The sequence below is a fragment of the Mastacembelus armatus genome, chromosome 13 (genome assembly GCF_900324485.2).
Source record: "Mastacembelus armatus chromosome 13, fMasArm1.2, whole genome shotgun sequence".
NCBI classification, from domain to species: Eukaryota; Metazoa; Chordata; class Actinopteri; order Synbranchiformes; family Mastacembelidae; genus Mastacembelus; species Mastacembelus armatus.
The window spans coordinates 2,926,694-2,942,251 of record NC_046645.1 but is presented as its reverse complement, the minus strand read 5'-3'; the positions used below and the strand labels follow the sequence as shown (position 1 = coordinate 2,942,251).

At 40.4% G+C, this 15,558-nt stretch overlaps 1 protein-coding gene across 3 annotated transcripts in view; it reads right to left on the bottom strand.

Moving 5' to 3' along the window:
- rap1gap2a (RAP1 GTPase activating protein 2a) overlaps nt 1–15,558 on the bottom strand; it is a 61,690-nt gene that overhangs the window by 31,447 nt on the left and 14,685 nt on the right. For 2 of the 3 annotated variants that reach the window (XM_026319873.1, XM_026319901.2), the window contains exon 1: nt 3,262–3,931. The exons of the other annotated variant lie outside the window; for it this stretch is intronic. In XM_026319873.1, the coding sequence (XP_026175658.1) occupies nt 3,262–3,389 (128 nt within the window). In that variant the 5' untranslated portion in view covers nt 3,390–3,931. Of the gene's footprint in view, nt 1–3,261; nt 3,932–15,558 lie in introns of those variants that run through there. 3 annotated transcript variants of the gene reach the window in all.

The following is a 15,558-nucleotide window of genomic DNA, read 5'->3' as shown; positions in this document are numbered from 1 at the left end:
GTCAAGGGGCATCCACAATTCACAAACTTCCTTAAAATATTGGGAATGTAGATGAGAAATGTATTTTTTGAGATTTTCACAGCCCACCATAAGTTTAATACCAGTGCATGAGGAAAACGGACAGCAACAATGAAAATGTAAATGAATTTTTTATGCAATATTGGATTAAACTACTGCAGCACCAAGTTACACTCACAAGCTGTTAGTGCACTGACAACAACCCTTTCCTGTAAAGCCTTTTAGCAAATAGAATTGATTTGGGCTTTTATTAAAAAGCATCTGCTTGATGTCTGTTGTTATAGTTACTGTAGAGGTACACAAGCTTAATTTACAGACAGGTCACATATTCTCCTTGTTTCTGGATGAATCAGCTTTATACAATGAGGCCTTTAATGCAGTTTTTGTTAGCTTCAAACATACGAGTTTTAATGAAGGTTGTGCCCTTTCTGGACTCATTACAGTCCAGCTTCTGATAATCTTTGAAAGGGACAGTGTCTTTGTTTTCATTCCTCAGGGGGACTTTACATCGACTTACATTAATTTTCCAACAACATTGGATATATTCTTCACTAACACCACTTGTCTGACCCTATCATTAACCTAGTCCAAAAAAAAAATCTGTTACTTACATGGTGGAAGGTCTCATACACAGATACACACACACACACACACACACACACAAACCCACTGGCTGCACTACACCAACACAGACCAACAGAGAAATGTAACCATAACCACAAAAACACCTGTGATATGAACTGTTTAAACACAACTCATAGCTACACACACATGCAGGGATGAACATCACACAAAAAAATGGGTCTACAGCTGGAGATAAATGAGCTGTGGAGAACGTTAATGCATGGAGGGTAACATAAACATTCAGATACAAGCAGCAGATCTCATGCTGCTGGACTTAATGGAAGGCAAATGTACATTATAGCTCTATCAGTACCGAGATAAAGAGTCAGAGAAATACACAGAAGATGTTGTGTAGCCAAACAGCAAAGTGCATACCTATATGTTTGCCAGAAAGCTGCAGACAAAGTAAAAATCCCATTTCTAAGTTCTCTGCTGTGAAGTCAAATCCACTAAAACGCTTTTTCTTTGCAATGTTCTGTATTATTATAAAGTTCTAAATGCTCATCTCCAATAATGACTGTAATTCAGTTTTCCTATTCATTGTCAGAATAAACCTGCTGTAAAGATGAAACGTTTTCTGACATGTAAAGTCTAAAAAGAGTGTAGTGTAATCATGCACAAAACAACCATCACTTAAAAAAAAAGACTCCTTAAAATTATCCACCATTGTGTGCCTGGATCATCACGTCCTACAGCAACTGGAAAGACAGTAGACTATTGTTGTGGTGCTTCAGGCTATATCTGCTGTCCAAGTATCACTGTGCTGTTTCGTGTCATTTGACATGAGGCTGTAACCTGCAGAATCCAAATGTGAAAAACGTGTACTGGGGGAATATCTGTTTGTGACAATGTAGTACTGACATTGTCAGACAGTCACAGCAGGTGAACTGCTGGGGCTGCACTGACCTGTTTCTCATACTGTCTATGTACTGTACCTACAGAAAGCAACCAGTTATTGTATGTTAGAAAACCACCTGGTGCAGCTAATTTATGGTAATTTAATTAAAGACACATTTATCATTTCATTTTCAAAGCGTTTCATATTTCTAACCTATATCACAATTAGGGAAACCACAACAAACCGACTGCCCCACAATGAACCTGCAGCTTTTAGAGGAGGTAAGAGGTATTTGCCTGATTTGCATTGTTGCTAATCCAGCCTTGCCTCTGGGAGTTAATTTTACACTATCTGAAAGTAAAATACACACACACACACATACATACACACACACACACACACACACACAGAGGTCAGATAAACTTATCAGCATGTGTAAAGTGAGTTACAGTCTATTTTGATGCAGCCTATTTTGGTTCGGGCTATTAGAACAAAGTACCAAAGTGCATTTTGTGGTGCACATCAGATGTTCACAATTAAACTTAAACATAAACACGCGCACACACACACACACACACACACCCTCACACACACGCACACACACACGCACACCAACAACATTAGATATATTCCTCACTAACACTGAACAGACAAACTCAGTCGGCCAGTTTCTGCTCAGATTCCAGTTTAACTATACATGCTGCTAATGTTAGCTCGGCCAACACAGATCTATCCAGGGGGAGGGGGGAAGGCCTGGTGGGGGGGAAGTGTTAGCAGTCTCAACCTTGCCAACCACATATGCTGTTTGTTACCAGGTGGGACATTCCCGGGGGTCTTATTGACTGCATTCATCTAATGTAGCACTAACAGTGAGACGATCTGGCTACAGTGCAGCGTGCATTACATATGTACATTAGGAATGGAACTTTCTCAAGGAGTAAGGCATCAACAGTCTGCCTGAAAGACAGCCACAAATAAAGTCCCCAAGAGGTTTACTTGTAAATAAAAACACTAGTTTGTTTGCTTTCATTGTAGACGTCAAAATGCACAATGCACCCGTTTAAAAATCTGATTCAGTGTCACATTTACAGCTGCTGTGTAGTGCAGTACAGTATGGTAATATATTCTTTTCCATCCTGTAGGTCAGAGCTCACCATTTGAACTCTCACCCAACATTTCATATGCAATTGCATATCAATGTGTGTCCACACTGCCCTTATGCTAAAGGAACAAAACAGTTACATCAGCATCACAGGCCTCAACAACTGTCCATAGATGCATGCCTTGGGCCCAGGAAGACATCTTTGCTCTGCACCTCTTCATTTTCCACAGCTCTCTTCTTTCACACTTGGGCTCTCGATTTTTTCCATGTTCCTCTTTCTGTACATCACAGATTTGCTCCTGTCCTCTATTCTCTATGTCCCTCTTGTTTGCTCTTCAAAAGCACTCAGAGGACACCTACATTCAACTAGACTCCTCAATACCTGTCTCTCCCTCTCCTGTCTGTCATTTCAACTGACCCAGATACACACAGAAGTGTGGTCAACAAGGCCCACAGAAAAACACACTCTAGTGAAAAGGACCTATAATAAAACTGCAGATGCAAACTCACTGGACTGTAAAGAGCTCAAACTGCCCCTGGAGTAAAAACATTACAAGTTAATAAAGTTTTCTCCACAATCCACACTGTACTGCAGACTGACTGTTCATCCAAAAGCCATATATCATCCATCCAGCATGCCCGCCTCATCACACGGCATAACAGTACACACTTCACCCACCCTTCGCTCTCTTCTCTTTCCCTTTCCTTCTCCTTGGCTTTGCGAGATTTGTGCAGGAGCCCGATCAGGATCACAGCGGCACGAATGCCGGCCTTTTTGTTGTGGAACCGTCCTCCAGTCTGAGACATGCTGGATGTTTCTGCTGGTGCCAGGAGGGGTTCAGATGACAACTCGTCCAAGGTCAGCCTGGCTCCAGGGTTCCTGGGCGGCAGGACCTGCTTGGCTGTGGCCTTGCGGGGGTCCAGTGTGATCTATGTCCTGTCAGGTTTGGAGACAGCTGGCAGGATTCTGCCAAACCACAATCCCGTTTGAACTGGTAATTTTGAGCCTTTTCTTTGTCAGATGTTCTGGTATCAGTCTAATCCAAAAGTTAGAGATTCAACAGCCACTTTTGCTTTGACAGGTTTTCAGATCTGATTAGTGTTTGCTGCAATCCCAAAAAGTCCAGAGTGGTATTGGTGAACCTCGGCTCAAGGTGAACTTCTATCTGTATTCCCTGCTCCTCCAGTGAATCTGTGTATCGTGGCTCCATAAGACATCATGGTCCCTGACGAGAGGATGAAGAGTTGCGCTACTGAAAGCCTCGCCGACACATTCTCTGTGGCACTGCATCTCTCTGTCTACATACCTCTACCTTCCCACCTCTCCCTCCTTCTCTAGCATGCTCTGTTTCTTCTCCCTCTGTGCCTTCTGCTGCTCTGCTCCCTCCTTCTCGTCCTCTTAGTCCCGCCCTCGTCTGTCTGATAGGCTGGAGTTTGTACAAGGACCACCTCCTCCTCCCCTCCTGCATGCCTCCCTCTCTCTCCCTGCCCTTGTTTCTACCTTGTTAATAATTTTATATTAATCTCCCTGACCTTGTTCTATCTATGCTTGATTTTATGATTTCATTTCTATGCATTGCCATGGACATACACTCATACATACACACACACACGCTCACACACACACACACACACACACACACACACAGTCTGAAATCTCAATTTAAACAGGCTTATCAGTCTGTTGACTGCTGTGCTCTTGCCAAGGACATGAGAATTGAAATAGAGCCTCACAAAAAGGAAGGAGCCTAAATGAAAGCACATGAAAAAATAATTTAGGAAATACATAACGACAAGGATTATTTGATTCTGTCGTATTATTACCTCTATTTCTATCTCTCCCACTAACGAACTGTCTGCATGCTTCTTGATCTTCTAACAAGTACAGGCTCCTGTGTTAGTCCCACGCACAGCCAGCTTCCTCTTCAGGTGCCTCACAGTTAAGTAAACAAAGCTAAAGCAGTCATTTTCTCAGAATATATTGATCTCAAATGTTGTGTTTCCATCTTTGGTCACCTGCTTTTCTTCCTCTTTTCTTCCTCTGTGGATTTTTTTAAGTGATCCAACAAACTAACTGAGACAGTCAACAAATGATTTGGTTGCTACTGAGTAGTTGCATTCATTCTGGCCACATTAATTTGCATAATTTTATTTCTACATTTCCTTCCTTGCATAAAGCACGTTAATCATTTACCCACGTGACTGGTCAGTCCCTTTGTTCTTTTATTTGCTCATTATGTTACTGACCTGGTTGCTTTTACATCATAGAAATACGTCTTCATCTAGTTAAATACACTCACTGTCTTGTCCGCCTCTTTGATTTCCTCAATTCACAAAACATGTTCCTGTTTGAATAGCTGTATGACTCCTGGGCCACAGAACATACAGAAAATAAAACATAAACACTAGTTTGAGGTCGTAACATCCATGTGATTTATGTGGCAGTGAAGTTAGAACTCCGTTGACAGGGAAGGACACATACATAAAACTATACAAGCAACATAAAAGCCTGATGCAACAAAAACGTGCACAGCAAATCACATTGCACATCTACTATGGTTCATACGGGTGCAAGCAGCAACAATTAAAGGGGTGATTGTTTTTTTTTAAAGTTGAAATTGAGTGTCCCTGACTTCCTGTACTGAGGGTAAGTGGATAAATGCATTATTGAAGACAAGGGACAAAGACATCTGCATAGACGAGATGCTTCAGCAACGGTCCGACAGCAACTAGGGCACAGATCAAGCTGGATAAACAGCAGAAACAAACAACTGCAATGGAGGTCCCACTTCTCTGCTACAGTACATTGCTCATCCTGTGTGATCAGCACCATAGCAACTAGACAACTAGACAGATCTGTCCGAAGGACGCCTAAGGCTGTATCCCCCTGATGCCCACCTGAGAACAGACCTGGACAATTTTTGGTTACTGACCTTTCTGGAGTTTGCTTTCAAAAACGACAGTTTGCGATATTTGATTGACACAATCTGCTGCTGTTCAAAACCACTTGAGGCTCTTCCCAACTCCAGGTTTAAGGCAAACAAACAAGCTGTCACCTCAGCAGGACTATCAGATGAGTGAGACTAAAAACACATACATGCACATGTATTCACACACACCTGCAAATGTGGCCATTTCACTTGGGTCCTATTGTGCGTCATCAAGGGAGTACATGAGACACCTGTATCTGTTCACTTTCAGACACACAAACACAACTCACTCTGTTTCGAACCCTCTCCCATCTCTCTCTCACTTTCTTCTTCACACACACACACATATGCACACGCACACACACACACACACACACACACATACACACACCCACAGGTGTGACATTGTTCCTGTGTGACACACTGAGATGTAACAATACGCCCCTGAGCTTGAATAAACATCCAGAGCAGAGAAGGTGTGATTTAACAAAGTGTACCAGTGGTGGGAGGTTCTTAAGATCTAGGATTCATGCAGACGTTTTAAATTCAAAGTCACTGATGAAATTTATTATTATTCATTATGTATTCGAGAAAGGCCGTTTCCTCAAATGATTATAATTAATGCAAGGCTGTAAGCCAGGATTTTACATGTTTGGAACCAAAAAAATACAGCCTCTATTTTTTATTTATTTGGATTTTTTGTATTAATTTAAGCGACGGTTCAGGCATGTATGTCAAGATTGTATCTTGAGGTACTATACACATTATATACATATATATATATACATACATATATATATATATCTATATATATATATATATACATACATACATATATATATATATATATATATATATATATATACATACATACATACATGTATATATATATATATATATAGATATATATATATATATATATGTACACACAAACAAACCAAAAAAAGCCATGTTGGTTTTAATGCCTTAAGTGAAAATCAATAATGACTGAACGTCTGTTGTGTTTCAGAAGTACACGCCTATATGTACAGCTGAAAACTCCCTCTCTGGCTCTTGTTACTGCACACACACTTGTGTGAGTCTCAATGGTGCCAACCATCTTTTTTCTGTCACTTCACAGCTTCTCAAGTGTCTCCCAAACAAACAGATGCCAGTCTACCAACGTCACCTCACTTTGCAGCTCCTTCCATTACAGGACGAACACATAGACACATACATTCACTTTGGAAATGTGCCTTACATTAAATAAGAATACAAGGTGGCAGTCCCAGTAATGGGTTTGGCCTTTATTCACAAGACCATGTGTTAGAGGGAGCGAGCGCACACACGCGCGCACACACACACACACACACACACACACACACACACACACACATACACACAGTCATTCACTTGACCCAAGTGAAAGCCTGCTGGAGAAAATGACCTTCACAACTGCTGCTGAGCAACTCCTCCACTCCTCAATAAACACACAAACACACACACCCTCCTTCTTCCCACTTTCCTCTCCAATTCAATCCCTTTTTCCTAGTCTACCATGTTCCACAGACCACTGGTGTAAAAATAGAAAGACAACTCATTTGGATACTTGGATGTGAACTCTCCTTTTCCTTCAATGTAGGTGTGGGAGTTTTTGCAGATGTGTATCCCCACATAGTCAGCTCTGCTATGAATTGATTATAAGGGCTCCAGGCAGAAACAAGGTTCAAATGAAAATGGCAAATGTTAAATGAAATTTTATGTTGTCATATAAAACAAATGATGACTGCTGAAGTTAAAAAAAAAAAAAGAAAATGTCATCATTTGTAATCTCTCAGTGGATTGTATCTTGACGCACGGTACAGTACATGCTGTGGGAAGGAGAACTTTACATGTAGAGCTCACATGTATTTGATGTTGGCTAAAATGTGTTGTGCTAAAATCTACTTTCAACTGTTAATACTTCAGACATAATGTTGTAGCTTTATCTTTATAGCGGCTGTCAGTCCTTTTTATATAAGCAAGGCTGTGTGCACCACATGTGTGCACATAGTTACAGCTTGTTTTAACCTTCTGATTGCTTTTGAATTTGTCTTTGTAGAACCAGACATAAACATAATTAACTCTCTTTTATTCCTCGGTATGTTTTGGTTGTTTCATTCCAATATGTGACAGCGTCGTCTTGGTGTACTGCAGCTCTGTTTGTCATGTCAGTCCCAGCTGGTGAAAGGAATTTATCTACTGATGTGCCGGTTCTTGTGTAAAATCAACTCGAATTCGTTATGATCTCTATTTTTTTACCCTTCAAATACATTTTTTTTTTTGGCTTTCAGCTTTAGGTGCCAAAAAGACAAGACAGAAAGTTATCAATTACATGCATTTTGTCATACTCTTGTATTACTTTCCTCCCACAGTCCAAAAACATGTATGTCAGGTTGATTGGTGACTCTAAATTGCCCATAGGAGTGAGTGTGAGTGTGTGAGGTTGTTTGTCTCTATGTGGCCCTATGATGGACTGGGGACCTGTCCAGGGTGGACCCCTGCCTTTCACCCAGAGAGAGCTGGGATAGGCTCCAGCAGATCCCTGGGACCCTGGTTAAGGAATAAGTGGGTATAGATGATGGATGGATTTTGTGTATCATAGTATAAGCAGGTTTAATGTTGGCTCACACATTTTTGTAACAACCCCACTTCCAGTATTGCTGCTGACCTTTTCCATTAATATTTGTTTTATTCTCCTTACAATTCCCTCCCACAGCTGCAGCCATCCCACCCACCTTTCTCACACCCCCTTGTTCTTATCAACAAGCTTACACAGTAAACCATAACAGAGCAGTTAACAGTAAACTACAATAATGCAATTACAAAGCCATAAACTGTTCTGCAAAAGAAACAGTAACCAGCTAAAGAATCTTCCCGAAAAAAAGCTATATTACCGTTCTTAGAAACATGTATTTGCATGAGGCAAATAATCAGATTTCCAACTTAATAAGAGTCAGTGATAACAGTGCCCAAACACAGAACAGAACAAATTTCTCTCTAATCCGCACAGTCAGTTGAGTCTGGGGGGAAGTAATCTAAATATGATTATCCCAGCTGAATGTGTTATCACTGGCCATGTTCTATTCAGAAAATCGGTAAACTGTAACTGATTACCTGTAATCAATTTAGAGTCTAATCCACCCATCCTCTCCCAGCTGCCATTTAGTCTCACCTTGTATCACGCTGCCTTCTTATCTCTCCTCTCTGTGTACTCTGCTTTCCTGTGCAGTGCACGTTGAGCCTTAATGCTGTTAATGTCGCTATTTAAATGTTCTTTCAAAGAGGTATATGCGACCAACCAACAGTGTCTCACATTTCAGCAGTTTGTACGTATCTACAAACCAAAGTCATATTTATTCGATTCGGCGGAGGAATAGCTTAAAAAGACCTTGGAATCTTTATTGATAGAGATTTTTCGTGCATTTACACAATATCCATAAGAAACATCCCCTTAGTAGCTTTGGGATCTAAAATTAAGCCTGTGGTCTAATGATCCCAAGACTCTGGAGCATCCTTTTCCTGAGCATGAGGTAGACTTATAGATTTAATGGTAAATGTTGCATCCAAAGGCTTTAGAGTAGGCCACTGCCAAACTCTGGCCTGGCTGGCATCGCTTCACAATTCAGTGGTATTCCCTGAAGACATCAGTAATTTGGTACACCATTAAACCCTTTAATTGAATGGCCAACTCATAAATAATGCAGGTATTACAGAGGTATACGGAACAGGCTGTACAATGGTGTTAATGTGCAACCTAACAAGATTAACTAGTAATCTTTTAGCTTGACTTGTATCGGCCATTTGGAAACATTCACTTTGTTTAACTCAGTTCAAGTGCTCATGTTATATTTCTACTGCCTTTCCATTAGGACAGGCAGGTCAAAGTTTGCTGCATGTGCATATGCTGCTTCTCCCAAGTGAATAGTCCAACTGCTAAACAGTGGTGCCACAGTGCATGTATTTCTTTGTCAATATGTAGTGTTCAGGTACAGTCACACACATATGCACACACAGAGCTCCAGTGATTTATATATATATTCGCATATAATCAACATAAATCCATAAACTACTCAGCAAAGTCATTTATAATCACAAACTGTCCCTCCTTCTGTTCCACTCACATCTCATTCGGTATAATTTCCCACCGTAGTGTGTACATGCAGTCGTATCAGCAGGGACCTCGTGTAGTTGCTCATTCAGCTAAAATTAGCACTATAGCACCAGTGTGAAATGCCATATCATCAGAAAGGAAGTATTACTCTTACGTACTGACCACAAACAAGTGAGGTAAACTAAATGACATTACAGGACTAGTCTGAGGATCCCGTGTAAAGACCAAATCAAGCAGTAAATGGAGCCTAACAAGTATTGTCTGTGTAGCTAAGGCTCCAGTATTGATCATGTGTGCACATACACTTTTGTCCAAACTGGTTAAGATCACGTGTGTGTGTCCTGTCCTTCATTTTAAAGACCTTGGGTAGTTAACTTTGATTCAACCCTACATACAACACACTGTTACTGCTACTGGAAACACTTGCTAAAACACCAAATGTATATTAATGTGAAAATCATCCCAAACAAAAGCATCTTCTGCTTCTGCTTGAGTAAAGTATGTTCAAATCTGCAGTGGGTAATTACAGTAGAAACACATCTGTCCATTGTAGATAAATATAATATAAAAGCGAATCACTGTGGTTTGACGTTCAGACACATCCTTTTTCTTTTTTAGCGTGCCTGCCTTCATCCGTCCAGTTACACTGCTTCTTTTGTTTTGTTTCACTCTTAATAAAATTTGAATCTCTGTGGGCGGCGCTCTTATTTATCTGTCCAGCCATGGCAGCTCGTGGTAACTATCCATTTCCTCTGCAGGCAACATAAAATGAATCATCAGCTGTGTGATAAAGGATTTTCCCAGACCTACTTGACAGCTGTTTGTAAATGTAAAAGCCTCATGAATCACTGTTGTGCCATATCAACAACAGAGCAGCAAGAAAAACAGAAGGTGCTGGATTATTTCTTTCAGATAAGTTCACTGCAGCATGCTACCTCTTCCTATCAGGGAAGGTCACAAACGTGAGTTATAATGCGTCAGAGCTCTGAGGCAGGGAAACAATGCTTACACGAGTAACGTACAGATAAAATAATCGTCACACCCACACGAAGCCATACATGTACCCACACAGAGCACAGTATATCGTGTTAAGTGACATGGGAGCCAATGACTTCAGCTAAACTCAGGCACAAAACACAAATGTGGCATTAAAAACAGGTTAAAGATTAAATCACCCCTAGTGTCATTTATAACAAAAGTAGTTGGCACGAGATATACACACACACATTATTCGAGGTTTAGTGAGGAATTTTGTTTATTGCTGTTTGCAAAAAAAAAAAAAAAATCCCTGAGCATGAAAGGTCTTAAATTTCATTGGATAATATTTCGCTTCGTTTTATAATTTGATGCCTGACGTTGCCCTTTTCCTACCTACAGCACCTACAGTATAGCTGCCTCAGGCATCCGAGGAGGGATGCCCGCCCCCCCCGTGAAGTTTATTCAGCATTTTTGTCTAAGGGTTTTCTGGGTCTTTGTCCCTTATGTTCTTAAAAAGCTCGAGGCGGTTTGTGATACTATATGATAGTGGACTGTACAAATCAAATGCATTGGGGAAAAAATAAACTCAGCTACATGGATGCAAGAACATTAAAGAATTAAAAAAGAGGCAACACTTCCTACAATACAGTTGAATAGAAGACAAGAATAATGACCAATTTCTAATAATTTAATTTAATAAATATTATAACATAATCCAGGTGTAACCCTGAATTTCCTTTTGGGGATGAATAAAGTTTATCTTATTTTATTGCATCTTATGACTTTTGAGCCTTTGGGTAATGCAGTTCCTGTATCTCAGTTCGTAAGTGTTAAATTTCACTTAAAACCTGGTTAGTAGCAGCACTTAACCAGACCCAGGGTGAACAGGTACACAGCTAGCTACAGTTCTATGGGGGGGCAGAGGTGTTGGTGAAGGATGCATGATGCTGTTTGGATGAAAAGGTGCAGTAAGCACATGTGACAGTGTGATGACTATACTACACACAGTGGGAGCAACACCGCCTTGTCACATAACCCCACATTATCACAACGATTGTAATTAGGGTGTCACAAACGGACTGTACTTTACGTGTCTGTGTTTTGTGTACAGCAGATCATGTTATCACTATTAACACCTGCTTGTTGGGGTTTTCTCTATAACGCTCTAAAGTCTTGACCTTACTATTAAAAGTGAGATTTTTTTGTGATTTGGCACAAAATAAACTGCACTGATTTAAAACAATATGGTCATATGATCTTTGGTAACATTAACACCAAGCTGGCAGCTCATTACTCAGGTTGAACCTGCATTAATCGATATTTTTATATGAATGTAATGGAAAAGTGCGTAGCCGAGCTGCAGTTCTCCTCAGATCCACTAAGCTCTTACTTTGGTTTTACAGTCTGTATGTGGGCCAAGAGGTTTTGTTTAGATTCTCAGCTCACATCAGTGTTGTGTCTGCAGCAGCCAGCCGTGTTCACTGTTGCTTCACTATCTTGCCAGCCCCACTTGTGAATACCATGGAGCATTTAGCAGCTAAAGATTAGGAATTACTGCTGTTTTCAGGATTTCATAGAAAACAGAGATAAAAGAGGAGTTAGTAGTGGACGTTTACTGTATTCTATGACCTGAAAAACCAAATCAATCCGAATGTTGCTGTGCGGTTGTCAGTGTGTATAGATAAATACTCACTGACACATTTAATACCATGTCACTCATGACTTTTCAACTTGTTCTGCTGGCCCCATGCAGCACCAACAAATCAGTTAATGCAAGTTTATACTCAGTGTCAGTGCTTCTGCTTCCACGTTGAGCTATCACCTGCTGCAAAACTACAAGCGACTATGAGAAAGTGGATTATGCTGCAGCGTTAGTGTGAGACGTTTTATCGCACTGTTCTTATGGCAGCCCACCATGAAGCTCAATAGTTTGGAAAAGCCACTTCTGTTTTCATTAGTTTTAAGTGGACAGCTTGACAGCACTTCAGTGAAATCAATTTCAGGTCTGTTAACACCACGGAGATCATCATTTTAAGCTCTTAAACATTCGGTGTGTTGGCTGGGCCGTCACTTTAGTTTTATATGAGACAAATTGGGCACCAGGCTTAATGTCTCGAGGAGGACGAATATAGAACTTGTTTATTGCCCCTCAAACATGAGATATTCCCCAAATCTCTGAAAGCCTGAAGAACCTCTGTTATTTACAGTGGATGAACCAACCAAGAGCACTATATTATTGCTGTGTAGTCCTTCAATAAACAATTGTTAACCTATAGCAGAAATATGGCATTCGCCACGAGCTGATGCCATGTGTCTCCATGTCACCCTGCATGCACAACAAATCCAAATAATCAGCTGCATAAAACTACTCATTCATCTGTGTGCTGAGCTCTTCTCAGAGCCTGCATTTCTCTTTCTCTCTCCCCATAATTAACAGTATTTGCGCCTGTGCTCTTCTCATCATCCTTTTCCTCTTCGGCGTCTATGCTTTGTGTCTCTTATATGTCTCTATTCTGCTGTCTCTTCTCTCTACATCTCTCCGGACAGGACTAATGCTCTGGCAAAATTTCAGGACACACACAGGATGAACCTGCTATCAACCTCAAGTGAATGGACCACAGCACAATTACTGAGCGGTGCCATTTCATTTTTTGTCTTTCGTTGCTTCCTGGCTTAGAAATTCTGTCCCCCATGATGCACCTGTCTCATTCTCTTAACTACTGTAAAACTCTCCTTTCTCTCTACATCACTGAGTCCCATCATCCCCAACAATGCAAGAGAAGTGGAGTGTGTATATAATATGTGTGAGTATATACTGTGTGTAGCCCAGAGAGCCCGAGGCCTTGCTGAGTGGGCCAAACAAGACACCATGTGTTTGTCAAGAGGCGACAGATGGAGGAGGAGGAGAGGGACAGAATGTGTGTACTGTGACGGTCAACACACACACACACACAGGCCTAACCCTAAAGAGCAAGATTAAGTGAATGATAAAATATGAGCTCATTAAAACTCAGCTGTTGTTTGTGGCTTCATATTACACTTAACCTGAAGACAAATCTGTGCTTCAGACGACTGAGGCTGTAAAAAACCGACTCCAAGTCCAGTCCAACTTCAAATGAAAGCAGCAAAATGAAGCTAAAATGGAGCTGAGCTGCACTGAAGTGCCTGTTCTTGCTCTTACTGTATATACTATTACTCTTTAAGGGCTCAGTATGCTTCAAACAAGATGCTCTACTGTGGGTGGGTTGCATCTGCTTTTATAGCCACTTTGCATATAAATAAAACTGTGTGGAAATGCTGAAGGGGAAATGTTGATGCATTGATACAAACAAAATGGAACAAAGTGAAATGGAAACAGACTTAGCTAACAAATTATGGCCGTACACAAGGATGTAACTTATTTCCCGCTCAAAAGAAAGAAATAACTGCAACATTAAATAGAAAAACATCAGATAGTCCATTAAAGGATTAATGCCACTGTGTGTTTATGTAAGTGCACAATAATTAGCATTTTCTGTTGTTTATTTCATTCGGAAACTTCGTTGAGCTTTGCACTTCGTTTGGGTGCAAACCTGCGCTTTTCCCAACTTCAAGTTCAAATATCTGCCCTGAAAACTGGTTATTTTCATTTCATTATGGTTTTAATTGCTCATTCTATCTACCTTACTTGTCTGTTGCATGTGCAAAAAAGTATAAATCATTAGCCACCTGGAGTTTAAAGCAATAACTATAAAAGTTTTAATAAAAAAGAGTGTGAGACTGATCACACTGCATTATTTTTAGTGGAAAACAGATTGCAGCAAAGGTAATTTATGTGAAATTGTTATGTTATTACTTTAATTTGAGCTTGGATGACTCAAGTGTTGTGACTTATTAATATTGCAGAACCTGAATTGGATGGTTTGGCTCTTTTTTCATAATATGGTGGTGACTTGGCAGTAATTTCTTCCCCAACTGAACATTTATGTGTGCAGAAAACATTAGACTTGACTGAGATTTAGGGGACAAATACACTGTAAAAGCTGAATCAATATAGAAATTCAGTGCTGCAGTATATGAAGAGTTTTTATGTGCTTGCTTAAGGTGGTAACGCACACGTGCACATGTAAGCAGCAGTTCACTTTTCCTGACAGAAGCCATGGAAAGCAGAGGGTGATAAACTAAAGAGGAAATGGTGGTAAAACTGTCTATAGGTGTGTGTGCATGTGTGATGTGTCTGTCCTGTGTGAAAAAGTACCAGCAGGACCAGCGAGCAGGCCCAAGAGGGGAAGTGCAGAATAAAGGTGCTGGGGAAATCCAGCAGTTTTCAATGTGTGACACAGTCATAAAAAGGAAAAATGGTTGTTATATTTTTTTTTTCAAGCCTCCCATTTAAACTGCCTTAAACTACCCAGTGCCCTGAAATCCAATATTCTCAGTCAGTTTCCTACATGAACACTACAGTTATCTGCCATGGTCATAACAATTTGAATTATTTCACATGACAGATTTCTGCATTTTTTGATGTTTATTTTTTTAAAAACTCTGCCTGTTGCTTATTTAGTCATTTATTTGTAATGTTACAGCAAAATACTGTTATAAAACTTCAGAAACTGAAAAGATTTGCTGTCTTCAAGAAAAGAGAACAAAAAAAAAAAAACAAAGCTTAATTAACCACGACTTCCCTCATTATGGAGTCCTATGGAGTCGTCATTATGGAGACATAACTGCATCAGTAACAGCTGTGTAGTGACACACCAGCCGGCACCCGTCCAGTCTTGTAAACATCTGAGACTCAGAAAATGGAGGGAGGCTACGAAGGAGGGGAGAGGGTGTGTTTCCATCCATCCTTCTAGCCATCCATTTTCTAAACCACTTATCCTGTTCATGGTCGCAGGGGCCCAAGGCTATCTTAGTATGGATTGGGGAAGAGGCAGAGTACACCGTGCACCGTGCT